Raw genomic sequence first — 19,090 nt, 5'->3', positions numbered from 1 at the left:
GGCATACTCTATAAATCATAGGATCTTGCTGAATTTCAGCCATCGGCAAATTAGCCCAAGTATGAGTTTTTATGTACTGAGCATGCACCACAAAACTAAGTGAAAATATATCCCTATGCCTCTAATATTTTAATTCCTTTCAATAAGAGTTAGATCTTAATGAGGGATGTCTCTTGCCCTTCGGGCAATTTTGGTGTTAATTATTGATAACACCTCAAGGCACTTTTTGTATACTTTAAGAGCAGAATTTTGTCTCAAACCTGGAGGGTTGCTTTATTCATTTGCATTCCTTTCAATGTTTTTTTGCAAGAAAATAAGCTATTAAAGTAGGTTTTCCCATCAGGACAATCCCATTTCCTTAACGGGGTGGTCCAGTTGTAAACTACTGATTGCCTGTCCTAAGGATAGGTCACCAATACTAGATTGGCAGGGGTCTGCTGCCCGGGACCCCCACTGATCAGCTGTTTGACGGGCCGATGCGCTTGTGCAATAAGAGGATTTCTGCAGCCAGGATGCAAGCAGCTCTGTTCCCATTGTGGTGGCTAGTCTTGGGATTAGAATTAAAGTTCTTGTGAAATGATTGGGAGCTTTACCAGTAATACCAGGCCTCACTAATGCAGGGAGAATAAAGCTGTCTGCTTCCTGCAGAAATCTGCTCAGTGCATGAGTACATTGTCCCAGTGAACAGCTGATCAGAGGGTGTCCCTGCTGATCTACTACTGATGGCATATCTTAAGGATATATCACTAATAGTTTACAACTGGACAACCCTTTTAAGAGCTCCACTGAAGAGGAACTTCCACTGGTGATAACAGTGGATTAAAATACTAATGACCACCTGTCCACGAGTGAGTTACATGTGGTGATGTCACTGCCATGGGATCAGTTACCGGGCCACCGGCCTGCGCCCCTGATCACGACGGTGACGTCACAGCAGCCGTGTGCTTACAGGACCTGTGATAATGTCACAGTCATGTGATGAGTCACCTGTGTGGCAGAAGTCCAGGGTCACATGACCAGAGGGTGATCAGTTTGTGTGTGTGTGTGTGTGTGTGTGTGCAGCGTGTAGCAGAGCGGAGCCATTTAGTCGTTCATAATGCTAAAGGCGATGTCCCTCCATGTTTTTTGGTTTTGCACTGCCTCTTGACAGTATCAAGCTATCTTGTTCTTTGGTGGTCGGGTCTTCTTTTGCCACTGATCTGTCCAAGCATTGTAGATTTTTCTAGCGACTCATTACGTGGCCAAAATACGTGAGAGTCTGAGTTTGGCCAGCTTACCCTTCAGTGATATATCGGTCTTATATGATTCAGGACTTCTCTGTTTTTTACTCTCGCCGTCCAGGGCATACACAGCAGCTTTCGCCAGCACCACAGCTCAAATGCATCAATCTTATCAGCTTTTTTCGCAGTCCAGCTTTCACATCTATACATGGCTATGGGGATATCGATGGTTTGCACTATTCTGTGTTCAGTTGCGATGCAGATATCCCTACCTTTCCAGATTTTGTCCATGTTTAGCATCGCGCTTCGCCCCAATGCTATCCTATGTTTTATCTCTGGCATTGATTCACCAGCCTGGTCAATTTTCGAACCAAGGAAAATGAAGTCTCACACGCATTTTATGACTTTATTGTCGATTTTGACTTGAATTTGGCCATTTTTTGCACTCATTCTAGTTGTTATCTTTAAATTCCGGTAGATGGCCATTTTTCACTTTCAGTTTTAATCTTACATATCAGCTGCTTCAGACCGGCTTCTGTTTCTGCCAGCAGAGTTGTGTCATCCGAATGACAGATTGTTGATGTTTCTTCCACCTATTTTCTCTCCAGCTTTCAATTCGTCTAGTTCCATTTTCCACATGATTACTTCCACATATAGGTTAAACAAGAAGGGTGAGAGGATGCAGCCCTGTCTGACACCTTTGCCGATCTCAAACTAATCTGTGTCCCCATACTGTGTTCTCACAGCGGCTTCTTGGTTGGTGATTTTATCAGCTTCACTAGATGTACAGATATGCCCAGCTGTTGTAGGACCTGCCATAGCTTGTCATAATGTCTCAAGCTTTTTCTATGGTCCATCGCAGGTTTGCAATATGTACGAGGGTGCTGTGTCCTCCCCAGAATCCTGCCTGCATGTCAGAGACAGCCGCTTCGACTACTGATCTCAGTCTTTGGGCTTATTCACAGGAGTGTATATCGGACGCCGTTTTCATGACTGACTGATATACGCTACCATCTGAGCTGTCATCCCCCTTGCCTACCCCTCACCGGCTCTCTGCCTCTCTCCTCCCCTCCAGCTGTTTGCAATAGGAGGGGGCGAAGCTAAGCTCAACCCCTCCCATTGCTGGCTGAGGACAAGGGGCGGGAGCTTAGCTCAACCACGCCCCACCCCCTCCCACTGCAAACAGCCACAGGGGAGAAGAGAGGCAGAGAGATGGTGAGGGGTAGAGAAGGGGGAAGACAGCTCAGAGAGTAGCATATAATCGGCCGGCCGTGAAAACGGCGGCCGATATACGCTCCTGTGAATAAGCCCTTTCCTGTATGATTTTAAGAAGGATCTTGCTTGTTTGCGGAATGAGGGCTATTATTCGGAGCAAATCTGGGAGTCGTCTTTCTTTGTCAGAGCGATAAAGACAGATCTTTTCCAGTCCAGTGCCTATTGCGTGGATAGCCATACTGCCTGGCACCGCGTCGTGATGGTTTTCACTGGTACTGACAGAAACAGCTCCGCCCGTATGTTATCTTGGCAGGGCGCTTTATTTTTGGCCAGTTGTTTCATTACCATAACGACTTCGGACTCCATAATGAGGGTATCCAAGTCCACAGGCTGCACCTCACACAATGGTCCTGGTATGTGATTGCAGGTATATAGCTCCTCTATGTATTCCCTCCACCTATCCTTGATACTCTGTTGGTCATTCAGTTCCTTCCCATTTTTGCCTTGGTTTCTGCCATGAAAGGTTTTCGGGCTATCTTGACTTGTGAGAATAGGCCTCAGATATGGCTTCTACTTAGCGTTGTTTGCAACGCTCATTCTAGTCCATTTACTTGTCTTCCCTTGGTGCTTGCTGAAAATTGGCATTTAGTAGCCGAACTTCCTCTTTGTTGCCGGCCGCCTTTGCTGCTCTTCTTTTATCGGCTATTCTGAGGGTTTGCTCAAACAACCAATAGCCTTGTTCTTCTTGCTTTCTATACGTGAGATGCTTACTGGCTGTTTCAATAAGGGCCCTTGTCCACGGACGTGTATCAGATAGGGCTGACCGGCGGAGATTCGGCGGAGGCTCCTGCTCCCAGGCGGTGGCTCCCGCGGGACTTCGCAAGAGCGGTAGACAGCCGGCCTAACTGTGGACTGTATATCGTGCCATAGTTCCTCTGGATGCTTTTCTGATGTGTCAAGCAGTTTGAATCTGTTTGCTACTTTAATAGTGTATGATAGAGAGATTTTAGAGGTGTCGAATTTTCTCAATGGAGCGCCTTTGTTAATACTACAGAACTTAATCTTAGTCTTAGCTATGAGGAGTTCATGATCAGAGAAGCAGTCAGCACTAGGAAAGGTTTCTATTGCAATGACTGAACTTCGCCGACAATGATTACACAGGATGTAATGAATCTGATGGTCATTGGAAGATGTCCATGTGTACAGGCGGCATTAGGGTTGCAAAAATCCTGTGCTCGTTATCCTGAGTTGATTTTCTTACCAGGCGATCACAGCTGCATGTCTTTCCCCAAGCCCAAATCTTCCTGTTATGGTTGCCTTCAGCTGACTGCAGACTTTGGAATGGAGATCGTCCATAAAGTAAATGATGTCTTTCTTTTGCACATTTTAAGTTTTCTGGACTTTGGCATAAAAACCTTCAATAGTTTCCTCATTGGCATCCATTGTTGGGGCATAGACCTGCAGGATTGAGATGTTCACTGGCTTACCATGTATCCGGATGGCTATAATACGGTCTCTGATTGTTCAAAAAATTTCTACTGCCTTTGATATCTGATTGTTCGTAATAAAGGCTACTCCATTCCTCTTGATTTTCTTGTATCCGGCATAGTGCAATGTGAAGTTATTGCTCTTTTACCATTGAAATTTATAGAATAATCAAGTATTATATGACCATCCTAAGTTTACTTTGCATTTATGCTCCACTCTGGCAAATAGAGGGTGGTCCTGAACAGGAGGACTCCAAATATGACTTAGATATGCTCGATAGCGCAACCTCTTTAAATTACTCGTTTAGATTTCCGAATTGACATCTTAAATTTAACCCGATTTTTATGGAAATAGATTGTTCACCAACATTGCAAATAATGAACACTCTGAAATATCTGCGCTGTTCAATATACAACTCTAATAAGCAATCCAAATCTCCAGCAGGGGCAAACTGATCATACCTTCAACAACTGGGCTCGGGGAGGCTTGTACCCAATAAAACATTTGCATACTTACAAATGACCAGTTATATATGCAGATACTTACATACATGACTGAGTTTTGCATTGAATGAGAGATTCCAACTGGCTTTAAAGATTCCCCATGCCTCTAAAAGTCAGATCTCATCCCTATGCAGTTTTCTTCACATACCCATGGAGTACAACAAAGGTTTTGACCGGCCCGGTGGCATGGTCTCGAGCACTTCCAGATTATTTAGACCTTTTTAAGAGCCTGGAGTACTCGCTGAAAACTTTATTTTCAACATGGTACTCAGAGATGAACTTGCAGATCTGAGTGTCTGGCCACACTGTCTTCTCCACCATCTGTTCAACTTTTACAGTGTGAAAAAAATTGTGCCCCAGCCTGACTGCGGGGGTCTCTGGCTCCAAGTTCGGGTCCGGAGACCCGTGGTCAGGCTAGGGCACAATTCTGTACTTTGTAAGTGAAACAGGTGGTGCTGAAGATAGTGTGGTAGGTTTTAAGAGAATAGTACCACATGTGCCTTTTCATAAAATTATTTCTGGACAAAATGATTCTTCCTCTGTGGGATGGAATGGGTGAAATCTCCCATATTGAAGGAATCTAGAGTGGGGGATTTCTTCGGCATTTGGGAAAGTTTTATAACCTCACTTCCAACCTGTGTGCCCGTGAAGGTCAACGAAACCTTTTGGTTTACGTATTTGTATCAAAGATGGGAACTTGCTGGTGATCCACATATTTGATTCCAAGTCAGATTTACAATTGGATGGCAAGAGACCCATGGGTACCTTCCCTCCTCTTTTCCCCCTTTGTTTCTTATTTATCTGCTTCATCAAATGATCAGTTATGTTCTCTTTTATCTATACAAAGATGGCAATACATACAAAGTCATGCTACTTCACTTTACAATGTAAAACATATATTGCCCTAGGTCTATGATGTAGTTATGGAATATAGTTGTACTTTGATATAGGTTTGGTTGTAAAGAAAAGCTAAGTAAAATCGCAATAAAACACGGTTTTAAAAAAAATCTGTGTGCCTAAAATTCAGTCCCTCACCAATTCAAGTTATTACTTATACCAGTGTTTCCCAACTCCAGTCCTTAAGGTACTCCAACAGGTCAGGTTTTCAGGATTTCCTCAGTATTGCACAGGTGATGTAATTATTGTCGGTGCCTCAGATATTGCCACAGGTGTTCTTACTATAGGATATCCTGAAAACATGACCTGTTGGGGTGCCTTGAGGACTGGAGTTGGGAAACACTGACTTGCTATGGTTAGGGTATAGTCAATCTTGGTACAACCCCTTTAATAGAAAAAGTAAAACCAACCCCTTTAAACTCCTGTATGTACTAACTTTTCATTACAAGAGCAGATATCACATACCGAATTCCCACCATTAATGGATTCTACTTTAGCATTTCCATTTCTCACCATTATGATGGTGGTGGAACATGAAGACTTCAGTTGCAAAATTTAGTAGGGCTTCACGAGATCAGCATAGTTGCATCCACAGGGCTGTGCCATAGTCATGTGACTAGACAGCCTACATGGAGGACTAATGGCATGGGAAGTGGCTCGGCCGTAGCATTCAAAGCAGTTTTTTTCAAGACAGTAAGCATATTTGAAATATTTTTATTTTCAGCTTCCTGACCAGTAAAAAAAATTTAGCTGGAATCCACTTTACTCAAGGTCAATGGGAGTCCTAATATTCAGACCTCCATGAATCACATAATAGCATAACCTAGTGATATCCCATCAATACTTAAAATTACAGAACACTTTCAAATATCATTTCTGATCATACTCCGAATTTCAATATTCCAACATGGACCTCTTCAAATCTCAACAAACCCCATTAAAACAGTAATACTGAGTTAATAATAAAGGATTCATGCGCTCCTTACGTCAGGCGTCAGGGAGTTGTTGTCCGACGTCTGACTGGACAGAAGGATGTGAGTGAAGCCATCTTCCTTCCGGACGACTATATCCCGGAATCGGCAGTTGCTTTCATTCTGTCGGACGCTGTACCTCAATCTCTTATCAAACACGCAGTCCTTTTCCAAGTCTAGTTTCCGCTTCACCGGGCTGTGTGGGTTCAGTCCTCCATTTGTCAATGGTTCCTCTTTAAATGTATTTAAAATATATATTTTACTACCAAGTACAAAGATACACAATGGTTGTATACCGCATTATTAACAGAATACATGCATTGCCGATTACATTCTATTACATACATGTCACAATATGGTCAAACACAATTGTCCAAGTCTTTAGGTCCAGAGACAGGTACGCAGATGACAACAGGTGATTGTGTCAATCCCTAGTGTTACTTGTTGTGATCGGCTGGGCTAAATCAGATTGGATTATGTTGATCTGATTTTTTTCAAAAATTGCCCAAAAATATTGGAGCAGAAAGGAAAGTGTGTTGGCTTAGCTACCTGACAGAGCTGGAGTTCTGGGTTTGAGCTTCTGACCTTGATGGGGATTTGAACCCGGGGCCCCGCGACTGCTGGGCAGCAGTGCTAACCTTACCTCATAAAAAGCTGTGTGCCCAACATCTCATGCACTTCAAGCCCACCAAAATTCCCCTATTACCAATTGCCCCCAAGGATAATATTCCCTACTAGTTGGATCACCGCAATTACCATTTAAAGGGGAATGGAATTAAAGGGAAAAGGTGGGCAGTTTTTACCAATAGCAAGCAATAAAAGCGCCACATTGTTGTTGGCTCTCTCTTTCCCACACTTATTGTGTTACGAATGGCGATTCATAACCGCGATTTTGCCCACAAAAGACAGTTTATTTGCACATGCACCGGTAGCCGACCTCACTGCTTCCGGCTGTAGCACTGATGCGTCACCACCATTAAGGGTGCTTTTACACGAAACGATTTGTGTTCGCCTGACCGAACAAGCAAATAGCGTCACAATTAGCGAGTAAGACAACGATGATTTTTATGCTGGCGCAAAGTGAACGATAAGCAAACTATTGTTCAATCGTTTGCCGTATTTACACCTAACTCTTAGCGTTCATTCTCACTTGTTTAAACTATTTTTTGAACAACAATCGTCCCATGTAAAAGGGCAGTAAGGTCAGTTTTGCGGCCAGCGGCTGGCTGCAGGGGTCCCATGTTGTGCCAACACATCAGCGCTGGAATCCGGTGAAGAAACTGGGAGGGGTGCAGGAAAGAGTCGGCAGGCGAGCAGCAGAAGATCGGTAAGGTGAGTATTACTCTTTCTTATTCTATGCCATTGTAAGCGATTTAAAAAAAATCATATTGGAAAACCCCCTTTTTAAACCTTTTAATGACCACCAATACACCTTTTACGGTGCTCATTAAGAGGCTTTATTTTAAGGCATATGCTTTTTTTAAAGAGCTGCATGGAAAACTTGGCATTGGTGAGGACAACCAGGCTCCAAGCTCTAAGGCTAGAACTGGAGAAACTGCTGATCCCATCCGGTTAACCTTTTACATGCCACAGTCAATGTGGCCATGATATGTAAAAGGTTGACAACTACTGGACTCCAGCAATGTGATCGGGAATTAGGATTGCTTGCTATGGCACCTGGAAGCTTGAAGATGGCCTCAGGGTCTGCCATCTATGGTGGTCTATGAGGCTGAGCCTTAAAAGGATCACATAATACACTGTAATAATGAAGTATTGGCTGTTATTGGTTGCGATTGGTAAAAACTGCTGAGAGCTTCCCTTGGCTATAATACACTGAAGTATTGCAGTGTATTATAGCAAGAACTAAAATGTGATAACATTCACCTACTAGAACAAAAATAAGTTTTAAAATGGGTATTGAAAAAAAAAGTAAAATTAAAAATATATATATATAAAAAAAAAAAAAAAATCAAACCCCCACTTTTCCCCCTTATTGTGTTAATAAAATCACCACGAATTTGGTATCGAAATGCTAGTAATGACCCACATAAATAAAACATTACTACATTATTTAATCTGGCAATACGGCAAAAACAGCTAATTTTGCATATCTCACCTCACAAAAAGTGGTATAGGAAAGTTAAAAAAAAAATAAAAAAAATAAAAAAAAGTCATATGGGTCGTCAAATGGTACCATTAAAAAGTGCAATTTGTCCTGCAAGAAGAAAAAAACAAAAACAAAAAAAACACCCTGCACAGCACCGATGACCAAAAGGAAAATAAAATAAAAATTTTTGGGTCTTTCAATGCAGCGATATTAAACTGTGAGGAAGTGGCAAAACATAAAGAGGCTATATAAATTTGGCATCGATGTTATTGCATTGACTCACAAAGTAAGTTTATCGTATTATTTATACCACACAGTGAAAACTATATATAAAAAAATAAACCATCCATAATGGAATGGCAGATTTTGTTACTTTGTCTCTAGAAAAATGGAATAAAAAAAAGTGATAAAAATTTTATATGCTTCCAAAATGGGATCAATACAGACTAGAGTTTATTCCAAAATAAAAAAAGAAAAGAAGTCCTCAGTTGATGGAAGAATAAAAATATTATGGCTTTAAACAAAAATGTTTTTGATGTACAAAAATAGCAAAACATAAACAAAAAAAAACCTATATAAAAATTTGGTATCTTTGGAATCGCGCTGACCCAGAGAATAAGGATATCACATTATTTATTCTACATACTTAACCTCGTAAATCCCCATATCCCCAAAAAACAGTGGCAGAATTTATTTTTTCTACCATTCTTCCCCTTCTCTGAAAAGTACGTTATACAACACATTAGAGGTACCCCTAAATAATGCCATTAAAAAATAAAGCTTGTCCCAAAAAAAAAATAAAAAAATAAGCCCTCGCACGGCTATGTTGACAAAGGAATTAAAAAGTTACGGCTCTAGGAATGAGACTATGACAAAAAAAAAATGAAAATTGCTAGGTCGTTAAAGCCCTTAAGTGGGCAGGTTTTAAGGGGTTAAAAGGTTTGACATTGGGACATCACTGAAATTCAAGATGCGGGTTGCAGATTTTTTTTTTCAATGCCTGCTTACAGATTCCTTACACACCCCAATCAGATGCCTTCCAGCCGCTGCTTATCACTTAACGCGCCGTTACGGTAAGTTGCCTGGGGTTTGGGGTAAACGAGCCGTTTGTCCACATTAATGGTTGTGAACTAGAAATAAGTAGTCATTATTTCCAAAGCTTCTCAAGCCGCAGTTGGAAAAACCTTTGATTCATTTTGTATCGATTTTCAGGTATTTTTCACAGATTGCAGTAAATTCTCTGGACAGATTCCAGTTCGCTCTCTTGCATCAATTGCATAATTAAATCAAAAAAATCAAATTGTAACCTGGGAAATCATTTCCTTTCTTGTGTTAAGTCTGTAAACATAAACTCGCAGTGAGAATCACACGGCGAAGGAATTCCCCGAGCATTTCAATAATTTTTGTAAATCGTAATTGGCTCCTTAAGACGTGATATTTTGCTTTGTAATAAAGTACTGTGATCTAATGAGCTGAACCGGTTAGGGCTGCGATACGAGGCTGCCGGAAAATGGTGGCATACGGCAAATTCTACAGCTTCTCGAGCGTCTATGGACGACATACATTGGCCATAGGCGGTGAACAATTTGGAAATTATAGGATTCGTACATTTTGTAAAAAAGTTTTTTAGCATGTTCTAGACAAAGCTTTAACCTCCTAAGGAGCGGCCATTTGTTGGGTTTTGTTTTTTTATCCCGAACTTTTAAGAGCTGTAGGTTTTTTCTTTTTACAATGAGTCATCCCAGGACAAAATTCCCCCAAGGGTAACACCTGAGCATATCCAATTTTATTTCTAGAATGTATATTAAAAAAAATCTCAAATTTCAAGACCCATCGAGAATCGTTGGGTTAAGAAATACAGGTGTGTGTGTGTGGGGGTGGGGGGGTGGAAGAGTGTCCGAAGGTCACAGAGAACCATCATTTTTGATAATTCAGGTCTTAAATAGAGATGAGCGAACCTACTCGTTTCGAGTAATTACGAGATTGAGCACCGCGATTTTCGAGTACTTCAGTACTCGGGTGCAAAGATTCGGGGGGCACCGGGGGGGGGGGGGGGCAGCGGGGAACCCTCTCTCTCTCTCCTTCTCCCCCCCCCACTCCCCGCTGCAACCCCCCACTCACCCACGGGGCCCCCCGAATCTTTTCGCCCGAGTACAGACGTACTCGAAAATCGCGGTACTCGGGCGAAAAAGGGGCGTGGCCGAGTAGGCTTGCTCATCTCTAGTCAAACTAATTTGGCGTAGGAAGATGCGCAAGGTGTCATTCTCTTTGTAATAATATGTAGATTTACAACATAGTTTTTTCTAACGCTGCAATTCAAATATTAGTAAAATTGGAACAAAAAAAAAAAAAAATATATATAGCTTTTTTAAACTGAGCCACTCCAGAGAGAAAGCTGAAAAAAATCTCTATATATGCCCCATACATTGAAGTTTCTTACAACTAAATTTCAGGAAGATAGAGTTTGTAGTTTTTGAAAAAAAACAAAACTCTTACTGACAAAAAAATGCATAATTAATTAATAATATGAAGCATATCCAGGTGTATTTGGTCAGATTTCATACCAATAAAATGGTTGTTAGTATAGAGTTGGTCACCATCAAGATTTTTTTCCCCTCAAATTACAATAACTAAGGTCTGAAAATTTAGATTATTACATACATTTTAGAAATGAACAAAATGTGCAAAGTTTTGTTAAAAAAAAAAAAAAAAAGAAAAAAAAAAAAAAATCGAAAGGTAGTAGGGCGTTACCCCCAGGTCTATTTCTCCTAGAATGACCAACCATTCAACATAAAAAAAGTTTTGAAAATTTTTATTAGGGCTAAATGGAAAAACTCCGCAAATTTTTACAAAAAAGACCTTATACATGTTTTTCTGCAGATGATTAGGGTTATGGCAGTAACAAGTATTATTTTTTATTGAACGTTTGTTAATAAGCAAAACTATTTCCTACTTAAAAAAAAAAAAAAAAAAAAAAAAGATTCTAATCGATGGAGCTATGTGAGGGCCTGTGTCTTGCTGGGCAAGGTATAGTTTTTATCGGTACCATCTTGGGATACATACACCTTTTTGATCACTTTTTATGGAGGGCTTGTACCAAAATTGTAAGTTGTCCCCTCTCTGGATCACATTAATGTTTTAGTTTTTTAATGTGAAAAATGAGGGGTTTGAACTTATATTATTTTATTTTTAAACATTAAGCAGTTTATTAAGCTTAAGGCTTTTTTTTAAGACTCGTTAGGGACTTGAACATACGATTGCTTGTACAATATACTTTTCAATGTTAGCCTGCGAGGAGCGTTAATTAAAGCTTTCCCCTGACCCACTTCTATTTATTGCAGGATGCTGAAACTGCACATGTGTAATGATAGAAGTCTCTATAGGTTACGTGCCAATTTACAACTTTGAACTGATAACGGTCTTTCTTTTACAGGTGCTGAAGCAGTGTGAGATCTGCTAATGGACCCAGTGGAATACAGAGCAGTCATCAAGTTCCTTTACTTGAAAGGCCGCACACCATGGGAGACGTTCGATGAGATGAAAGAGGTTTATGCAGGATTCCCATCATATGATGTAGTCAAGAACTGGCGCCGTCAATTCAAAAGTGGTCGGACTTTGGTGGAAACGGCTCCAAATCCAGGGCGACCACACTCAATTATCGGTGAACACACCATCCAGCAAGTGGAGATTGCCATTTTGGAAAATCGCTGTGTAACCATTTGCGACCTAGCCCAAAATGTCAAAATTAGTGTGGGGTTCGTGGAGAAAAATCATCCAAGACCATCTTCATATGCATAAGGTATCCGCTCGCTGGGTTCCCCGGATGCTCATACCTTCCCAGAAGCAGGAAGGAGTTGAATGCTCCCAGGCTCTTGACAATGTGCCATGGAAACCAGGAGGACTTTTCAACAGACTGATCACACAGGATGAAAGCTGGTCCATCACTATGATCCGGAGACTAAAGTCCAGTTGATGCAATGGAAGCATCTGGACTCGCCACCTCCAAGAAGGCAAGTGCCCAACACTCGGCAGGTAAAGTCATGCTCACAGTCTTTTAACACCAGCATGGAGTAGTCTTGATGGATTTTCTCGCAAAGGGTACCATGATTACTGGGGCATACTAGGATTCACTGCTGTGAAAATCGCGGGAGGCCATCAAAACCAAGAGACGTGGCATGATCGCCAAAGCCCCAGTTCACAATTCACATGTTGTCCAGATGGAAGCACTCTGCTGAGGGTATAAAATTCTACCGCATCCCCCTTATACACCCAACCTCGCACCATTGGACTTCCACCTCTTTCCAGCAACGCAGTCATTTTTGAAGGGCAAGCATTTTCCAAATAATGAGACTCGGATTTCCAAAGTCACAACGTGGCCTTTGGAGCAACCTGTTGACTTTTACAAGCGAGGTGTTTACAGTTACATAAAGAGATGGGAGAAGAGTGTGTCCCTAGGTGGCACCAATCTAGAGAAGGACTAATAACTGTGCCAAGTTTCGTTGCTCCACAGGAAGCGGGTCAGGGGAAATCTTAAATAAACGCCCATCGTATTAAGGGAAGTCTTCCAACTCCAATTACCAACAAGGTGTAGTGATACAATCAGAGTTGACTCTTTATCCCACATTGTTTGCTAGGATAAGTTCATCTTCTCAGTTTTCTACAGCGAGTCCGATTCCCCCAAATCCTGGCTTTCACACTCTGTATACTACTTAGTTTTAAACTGTCCAATGGGTGGTTCACTTGCTAAACTGGCCTGGGCTGTCTCCATTGACACAAACCATGCCCCTTGGCTGATGACGGATGCCACCAGCTGCGATGAGCTATACATGTTCTATGTTCCTGCAGAGACTGCAGTGCACTTCTGAATTCATGTGAATGTGACATTATGGAAGCCGAGGAATACATGTCGCTATGCATCCACCGAATCTGGAAATGCAATGCAGGCGAGGTCTCTGGAACAGTCTCTCTACTGAGCTGGAGACGTCAACCATCAAGCTAAATAACGTGGCTGGCGTTGATGGAGGTGGAAAGAGTCCAGTCCAACAAGTGAATCACTCATTGGACGTTTTAAAACAAAATTAGTAGATAGCTCGCAAAGTGCGAAAGTTTGGCATTTTGGGACACTTAAGAGTAAAAGGTATAGCTGGTTAGATGTTTGTTTATCCCACATAGTGTGTTAGGATTAGTGTTGAGCAATTATTGAAATAATAGAGTCGACAGCGATGGACCAAATTAAAAAAAAATAATTGTGAATCAAAAATCCCAATTCAGACTTCCGTTAAAATCAATGCAAGTAAAAATCGGGTTGTCTAATTTGGTCTCCTTGAACAACAGTGGAAGTGGTCGTGGTGGCCACCCAGTGGTCAGCACTGCTGCAGTGGTGGGACGCCAGGTTCAAATCTCCATCAATGCTAGATTCAGACCTAGAACTCCAGCAGTGCTCAGCCAACACACCTGTCCTTTCTGCTCAAAGCAGACCCCCAATGTTTTGTCAATTTTTACTAAGAATCAGATAGGGATGATCCAATCCGATTTTGCAAAAAATCACCCCGATTTTATCTCCCGGCTAATCACGAGAAGCAACGCTATTCTTTGTTTTGGCTGGTAAATGGAGATGACAGATTCCCTCCAGCCCTGCCATATGCATTAATTGCATGGCAGGCCTGGGAATCTTCATTAGGCCCCAGTCTGCAATACCGACCAATCAAAAAACAGAAGGTAGCACATGAAGGAAACATACGTAGGTGTACTTTACTATGGCTGTAATGCAAGAAGTAACCATACCAACAAGGTGCGACCAGAGCCAAGAAATATGTCAACACTGAATATATGAATTTTGTACTGCATTAATGCTATACTTACTATGTATATAAACTAGACGTTCTTAGTGCACATTTTGATCAAATTGTTACAGTATCTGCCAACGACAAGAAGCTTTATTCAACAAAATCAACGTTAGCATATTTTTTGGCGTTCGTAGAGTGCTGTTCTATCTTGTTTGCACGATGGCAAACCATTGCTCCCTGCGATCACATTGTGTGGGGCGCAGATGGGGTGACAGAGGGGGCTTCTCTGGCTTAGATGAGGGGGTCAGCGATCAGTATCATGCGGTTGACGGCAAGTGTCAGCTGTTTTACACAGCCGGCAGCGCTATACCCCTCCTTCCCTGGGACCCATGGCAGATACATGGGTTATTAAAGGGATAAGTCCAAAACTATTTTGATCAAGTTTCCGTCTTGTTATGCGATACCGTGAAAGAGTTTGAGCATAACTAACGACCTTCTTCCTCCCCTTAAGACTTTGTACTAACCACCGGGACAATAAGATCACTGCACAGAACCATCAGCATCATTTTCTTGCACAATTGGGAGCATTAAGTCCTACATAATTAAAGTTTTTGCAAGATCATAGAGAACCCATTTAAGCAAACTACATGCAATTCCCTAATATATTTTCATTAGTAGAATAGCTTCTGCTGTATGAGGGAAAACAGAAATTAATTTTCTCTGGCTCTAGACTGCTTTCTAACAAAATCGGCCAATTGGCAAACTATGGGCTCAAGTAATGGCCTGCATGTTAACACGGTCTCTGAAGGCAACGGCAAGAAAGCGTTTTGCTTCTCGGTGTCCTTTTCATATAGCACTCTGCTAATTAAAGAAGCTTTAAGAATAACGCAGATTCACATGTAAAGTAACACCCAAAGTGCAGATAGAATCAACTAAGGATACATAATCACCCGCTATGTAACATAGGAGGTCAAACACTGGGATTCAATAAAAGAAGAGAACATGATTATAGTTATTACACTGCAACAAAGGGTTAAAGTGACATACTTGAAAACGTCACCCTCATTGTGCAGCCAGGATTTCCTTGTGTGATGATCTTTGCAGACACAATTCGGACTATTGTAGGTCTGCTTAAAACATATTAATAATATAACAATACATACCAATTCCATTGACTATGGGCGAGCCACAGTCCAGGCTGCTTGGTAAAACTTGTCTCCCTTTGTCATCCTCAAGGTCATTTTTTTCTTGCCCGGTGCCATTCTCAAAGTGCTTGCCTTCTGTGTGATTAGTGGGGTCCCCATTCTCCAAGGGTTTGTTCAGGGGCATAATCTGTAGCCCACTGGGAGTAGTTCTGTATGTTAATGTCTTTGTAGACCTGTCCCCGGGGGAATATTTGGCAGAACACACCTTCTTCTGTTTCTGAAATGTATGTATCCTCCTCCTTTTCTGTGATGCCCCCCTGGCCCTCCCTGAATCAAGTGACCTGTGTGGCATTTTACTCACAGTAGTCCCTCTTAAGAGCTTGGATGCCACTCCCTGTTTACCAGCTTTGGCTCGCCTGTCTCTCGTTAGGTGGAGTCCATTAAATTCATCGATGAATTCCTCGCAATGCAATAGGTGATGCTCGGGCTCCCAGGTGTCTTCGCTACTTCCATATCCTTTCCACCGTATCAGGTATTCCCATTTTCCTTTTTTGTTCTTCCTTTTGTCCACAATCCTCTCAACCTGTTCAAGAAAATGACAATTACTTTTTAGCAGAAAATGACAGCATTTGAATCATGTTCTTTTTCTAAAACATAGTTTTTAAAAATCTCAATGCGACTGCACAAAATAAAAAAAAAAATAAAAAATAAAAATCTTGAAATATTCCAGTTCTCACACTGGTTACTAGAACTATAGGCTAATGATTCCTGTTTGCTGTAGCTCACTTGTCAACTTTGCTGTATAGACTGATACAGAATGAGCAAAGTCATTTAATTCTCGTTAGAGGTCGGGAAATGTAACAAGAAGTAGACTTTACTACACTATGCATATAGATAAGTATCTGCATGCATCTTCCCTGTTACTTCCTCATCTCTTGGAGAGGAGGCTGTAATGATTATAATCTATGACATTTCTTTGTTAATTACCAGAGATGAGCGAGCATACTCGCTAAGGACAATTACTCGATTGAGCATTGTCCTTAGCGAGTACCTGCCCGCTCAGAAGAAAAGGTTCGGCCGTCGGCGTGGGTGAGAGGTGAGTTGCGGCAGTGAGCAGGGGAGTGTGGGGGGGAGAGAGAGATCTCCCCTCCGTTCCTCTTCGCTCTCCCCCGCTGCTCCCCGCCTGCCGAACCTTTTCTTTTGAGCAGGCAGGTACTCGCTAAGGGCAATGCTCAATCGAGTAATTGTCCTTAGCGAGTATGCTTGCTCATCTCTATTAATTCCCTCTCATTCATTTTGGCTGCCATAAAGCACATACAGCCTGTTGTAGTGTCTATACATACAATACAGGAAGGAAGTGTGTGCCTCTGTGTGCACTACTGCTGGCGCCGGCTCCATTGAAAACAATGGGCGATAACAGATTTTTTTTTCATCGGAACTTTGAGTGAAAACATTGTAAATGAGAATGAAACCTTTGAAATTTATGTACTATTACTCACATCACAGGAAAATCTATCGCCAGTGGATATGAGCCCTTAGAGTATGATCGCACAGGGCAGATTTGCTGCCGGATTTTGACTTCCCCATTGAACGCCATGGGTAATAGCCTCAACAACTTTGCTGCATAAATTGACAGGCTGCCGATTTTAATACTACATCACAGGTCAATTTCGGCTGTACATTTTCTCCACAGCACGTGGATGAGGTTTCTTAAAATAAACCTTAATTCAAAAGGAGTCCCTTGGTGTGCATTGCAGAATGGGGTTTTCCCAAGTTGTTTTCTCGAAATAGTTTTAGACCTCCTTGTGCCCAAAACTATATAATATACTCACCATGGTCCTGAACCGCCGTTTCGGCACCTGACAGGTGACACCACCATTCCAGAAGGCCTGGTGATAACCCGCAAACTTGTCACATGGGCTTCTGATGGAGAAGACCCAAGGCAGGTTTACATTATGTCACTGATGACGTCACTGTCCGGCCTCCTATTGGCTGTAGTGGTGACAGGAGTATGCTTTTTTTCCCCCCATTTAACTTGTTTTGTCCCCTCCTACTGCCACCACCGATTTTTATTGGGAAAACACTTTTAAGTCTCCAATGAAGTTGATGCATGGCTATTGTCCTCATTAAGCTCAGGTTAATGTGTCATTATTCGTAAGGACATTTGCAGTATACCTTGAAGTTTCTTAGTTGGCAAAAGTAATTCTTTGAGGTTTCAGGAATGTTCATTTTTTCCGGTGATGCCTGCTCTCTTTCAGTAAGTCCTCTGTGTTGTGATTTTTAATTAACTGTCTCTATGCTTCTTCAATTCCAGGATTGAAAACATGAACAAATAGGTCCCATCCCATAACAAGCAGGCAGTCAATAGGAAAAGAACTCCATTAAATGAGAAAGAAAAGGCTACATTCATCTGTACAATAGTAAAGGGCCTGAAAGCAGCTCCATACAACACTGAGGTCTGGTTCACCATCCTTGCAGCCAACAGCATTCCACCAGCAGAAGGGTAATAAGGTTACAAGGACAATACTGAGAAACTTTCACAAGAAAGTTATACTAACAGTATGACGGAGCCATATATACTGATCAGTCATCACACTGAAACCACTACTAGGCGAGGCCAATAACATTATAATAATAGCATCAGTCAAGGTGTGGGATATATAAAAAGGGTTTTCCATAACTGAACTATTCATGAACTAGTCTCTCGATAAGTCATAAAATTAGTTGACTGGTAGGGGTCTACCATGCCGGACCCAAAGCTGATGTGTTAGAGGAAACCCACAGCTCCATTTTCTCTATAATGGTACGGCTTAGTATTGCAGAAAAAGTATCCATTTACTACAATGAAAACTTTGCCTTCAATACCAAACTGGGCCACTACAGGGCAAATGGAGCTGTGTATTTCCTGTAATACGTCTGCTCTGTACATTGACAGATGTGGTCCGGTGATTGACAGATGTGGTCCAGAGCGGCATACCCATGCTCATTAAATACTAAAGACCTATTCTGAGTTAGTTCTTGAAGCCAAAGTGTTGGAAGAGGAACAAATAGACAAATGTAAGGATCTGATAGAGTCTGACAAAGATCAGGGGGTTCCTGCTACGTAGTGGTTAATACCTCTCAAAAGTGATCTAAGGAGTCACGACTGGTGAACCACGGACAGGGCCATTGGTGCCCAAGCCTCACTAATTCACTTGAGGTGTGAAGACTAGTCGTCTAGGGTAGTACAAATTGCTGAAAAGGTTACTGCTGGCTATGATAAAAAGGCAACAAATCACACAGGGCATTGTAACTTGCTGTGTATGGGGCTACATAGCCACAGACCAGTTACAGTGCCCATGCTGACCAAAGTCTACAATGGTCAAGTGAGCAGCAGAACCAAACCATGCAGCAATGGAAGAAGGTGGTCTGGTCTGTTAAATAACATTTTCTTTTACATTATTTGGACAACAAGGTGAGTGCATCACCGACCTGGAGAAGAGATGGCACCAGGGTGCACTATCTAAAGAAGACAAGACGTCGGAGGTAGCGTTGTACTCTAGGTATTGTTCTTCTAGGAAACCTTGGTCTTGGCATAAATGTTGGAGAAGTTATGTGTACCACCAACCTGAACAATGTACAGATCTAGTGCACCCCCCCCCCCTTCATGGCTTCCAGTTTATAGAGGCCACAACTCAGATGTGAACAGAGCCTTACCTCTAAAAATAGGAAGGTAAGAATGGATAAATCAGCCGGGATTAATACTGGGAATTAGAATT

At 41.9% G+C, this 19,090-nt stretch overlaps 1 protein-coding gene across 1 annotated transcript in view; it reads right to left on the bottom strand.

Annotated features, from left to right (window-relative positions):
* CDYL2 (chromodomain Y like 2) overlaps positions 1-19,090 on the bottom strand; it is an 89,466-nt gene that overhangs the window by 20,266 nt on the left and 50,110 nt on the right. Inside the window, exons 2-3 of the mRNA XM_066583775.1 lie at positions 15,351-15,915; positions 6,310-6,527 (exon numbers count right to left, since the gene is read on the bottom strand). Of these exons, the coding sequence (XP_066439872.1) occupies positions 6,310-6,527; positions 15,351-15,915 (783 nt within the window). The remainder of the gene's footprint in view (positions 1-6,309; positions 6,528-15,350; positions 15,916-19,090) is intronic.

Source organism: Eleutherodactylus coqui, chromosome 11 (genome assembly GCF_035609145.1).
Source record: "Eleutherodactylus coqui strain aEleCoq1 chromosome 11, aEleCoq1.hap1, whole genome shotgun sequence".
Lineage (NCBI taxonomy): Eukaryota > Metazoa > Chordata > Amphibia > Anura > Eleutherodactylidae > Eleutherodactylus > Eleutherodactylus coqui.
Note: the sequence above shows the minus strand (reverse complement) of the source record. Positions and strands in the feature narration are given on the sequence as shown.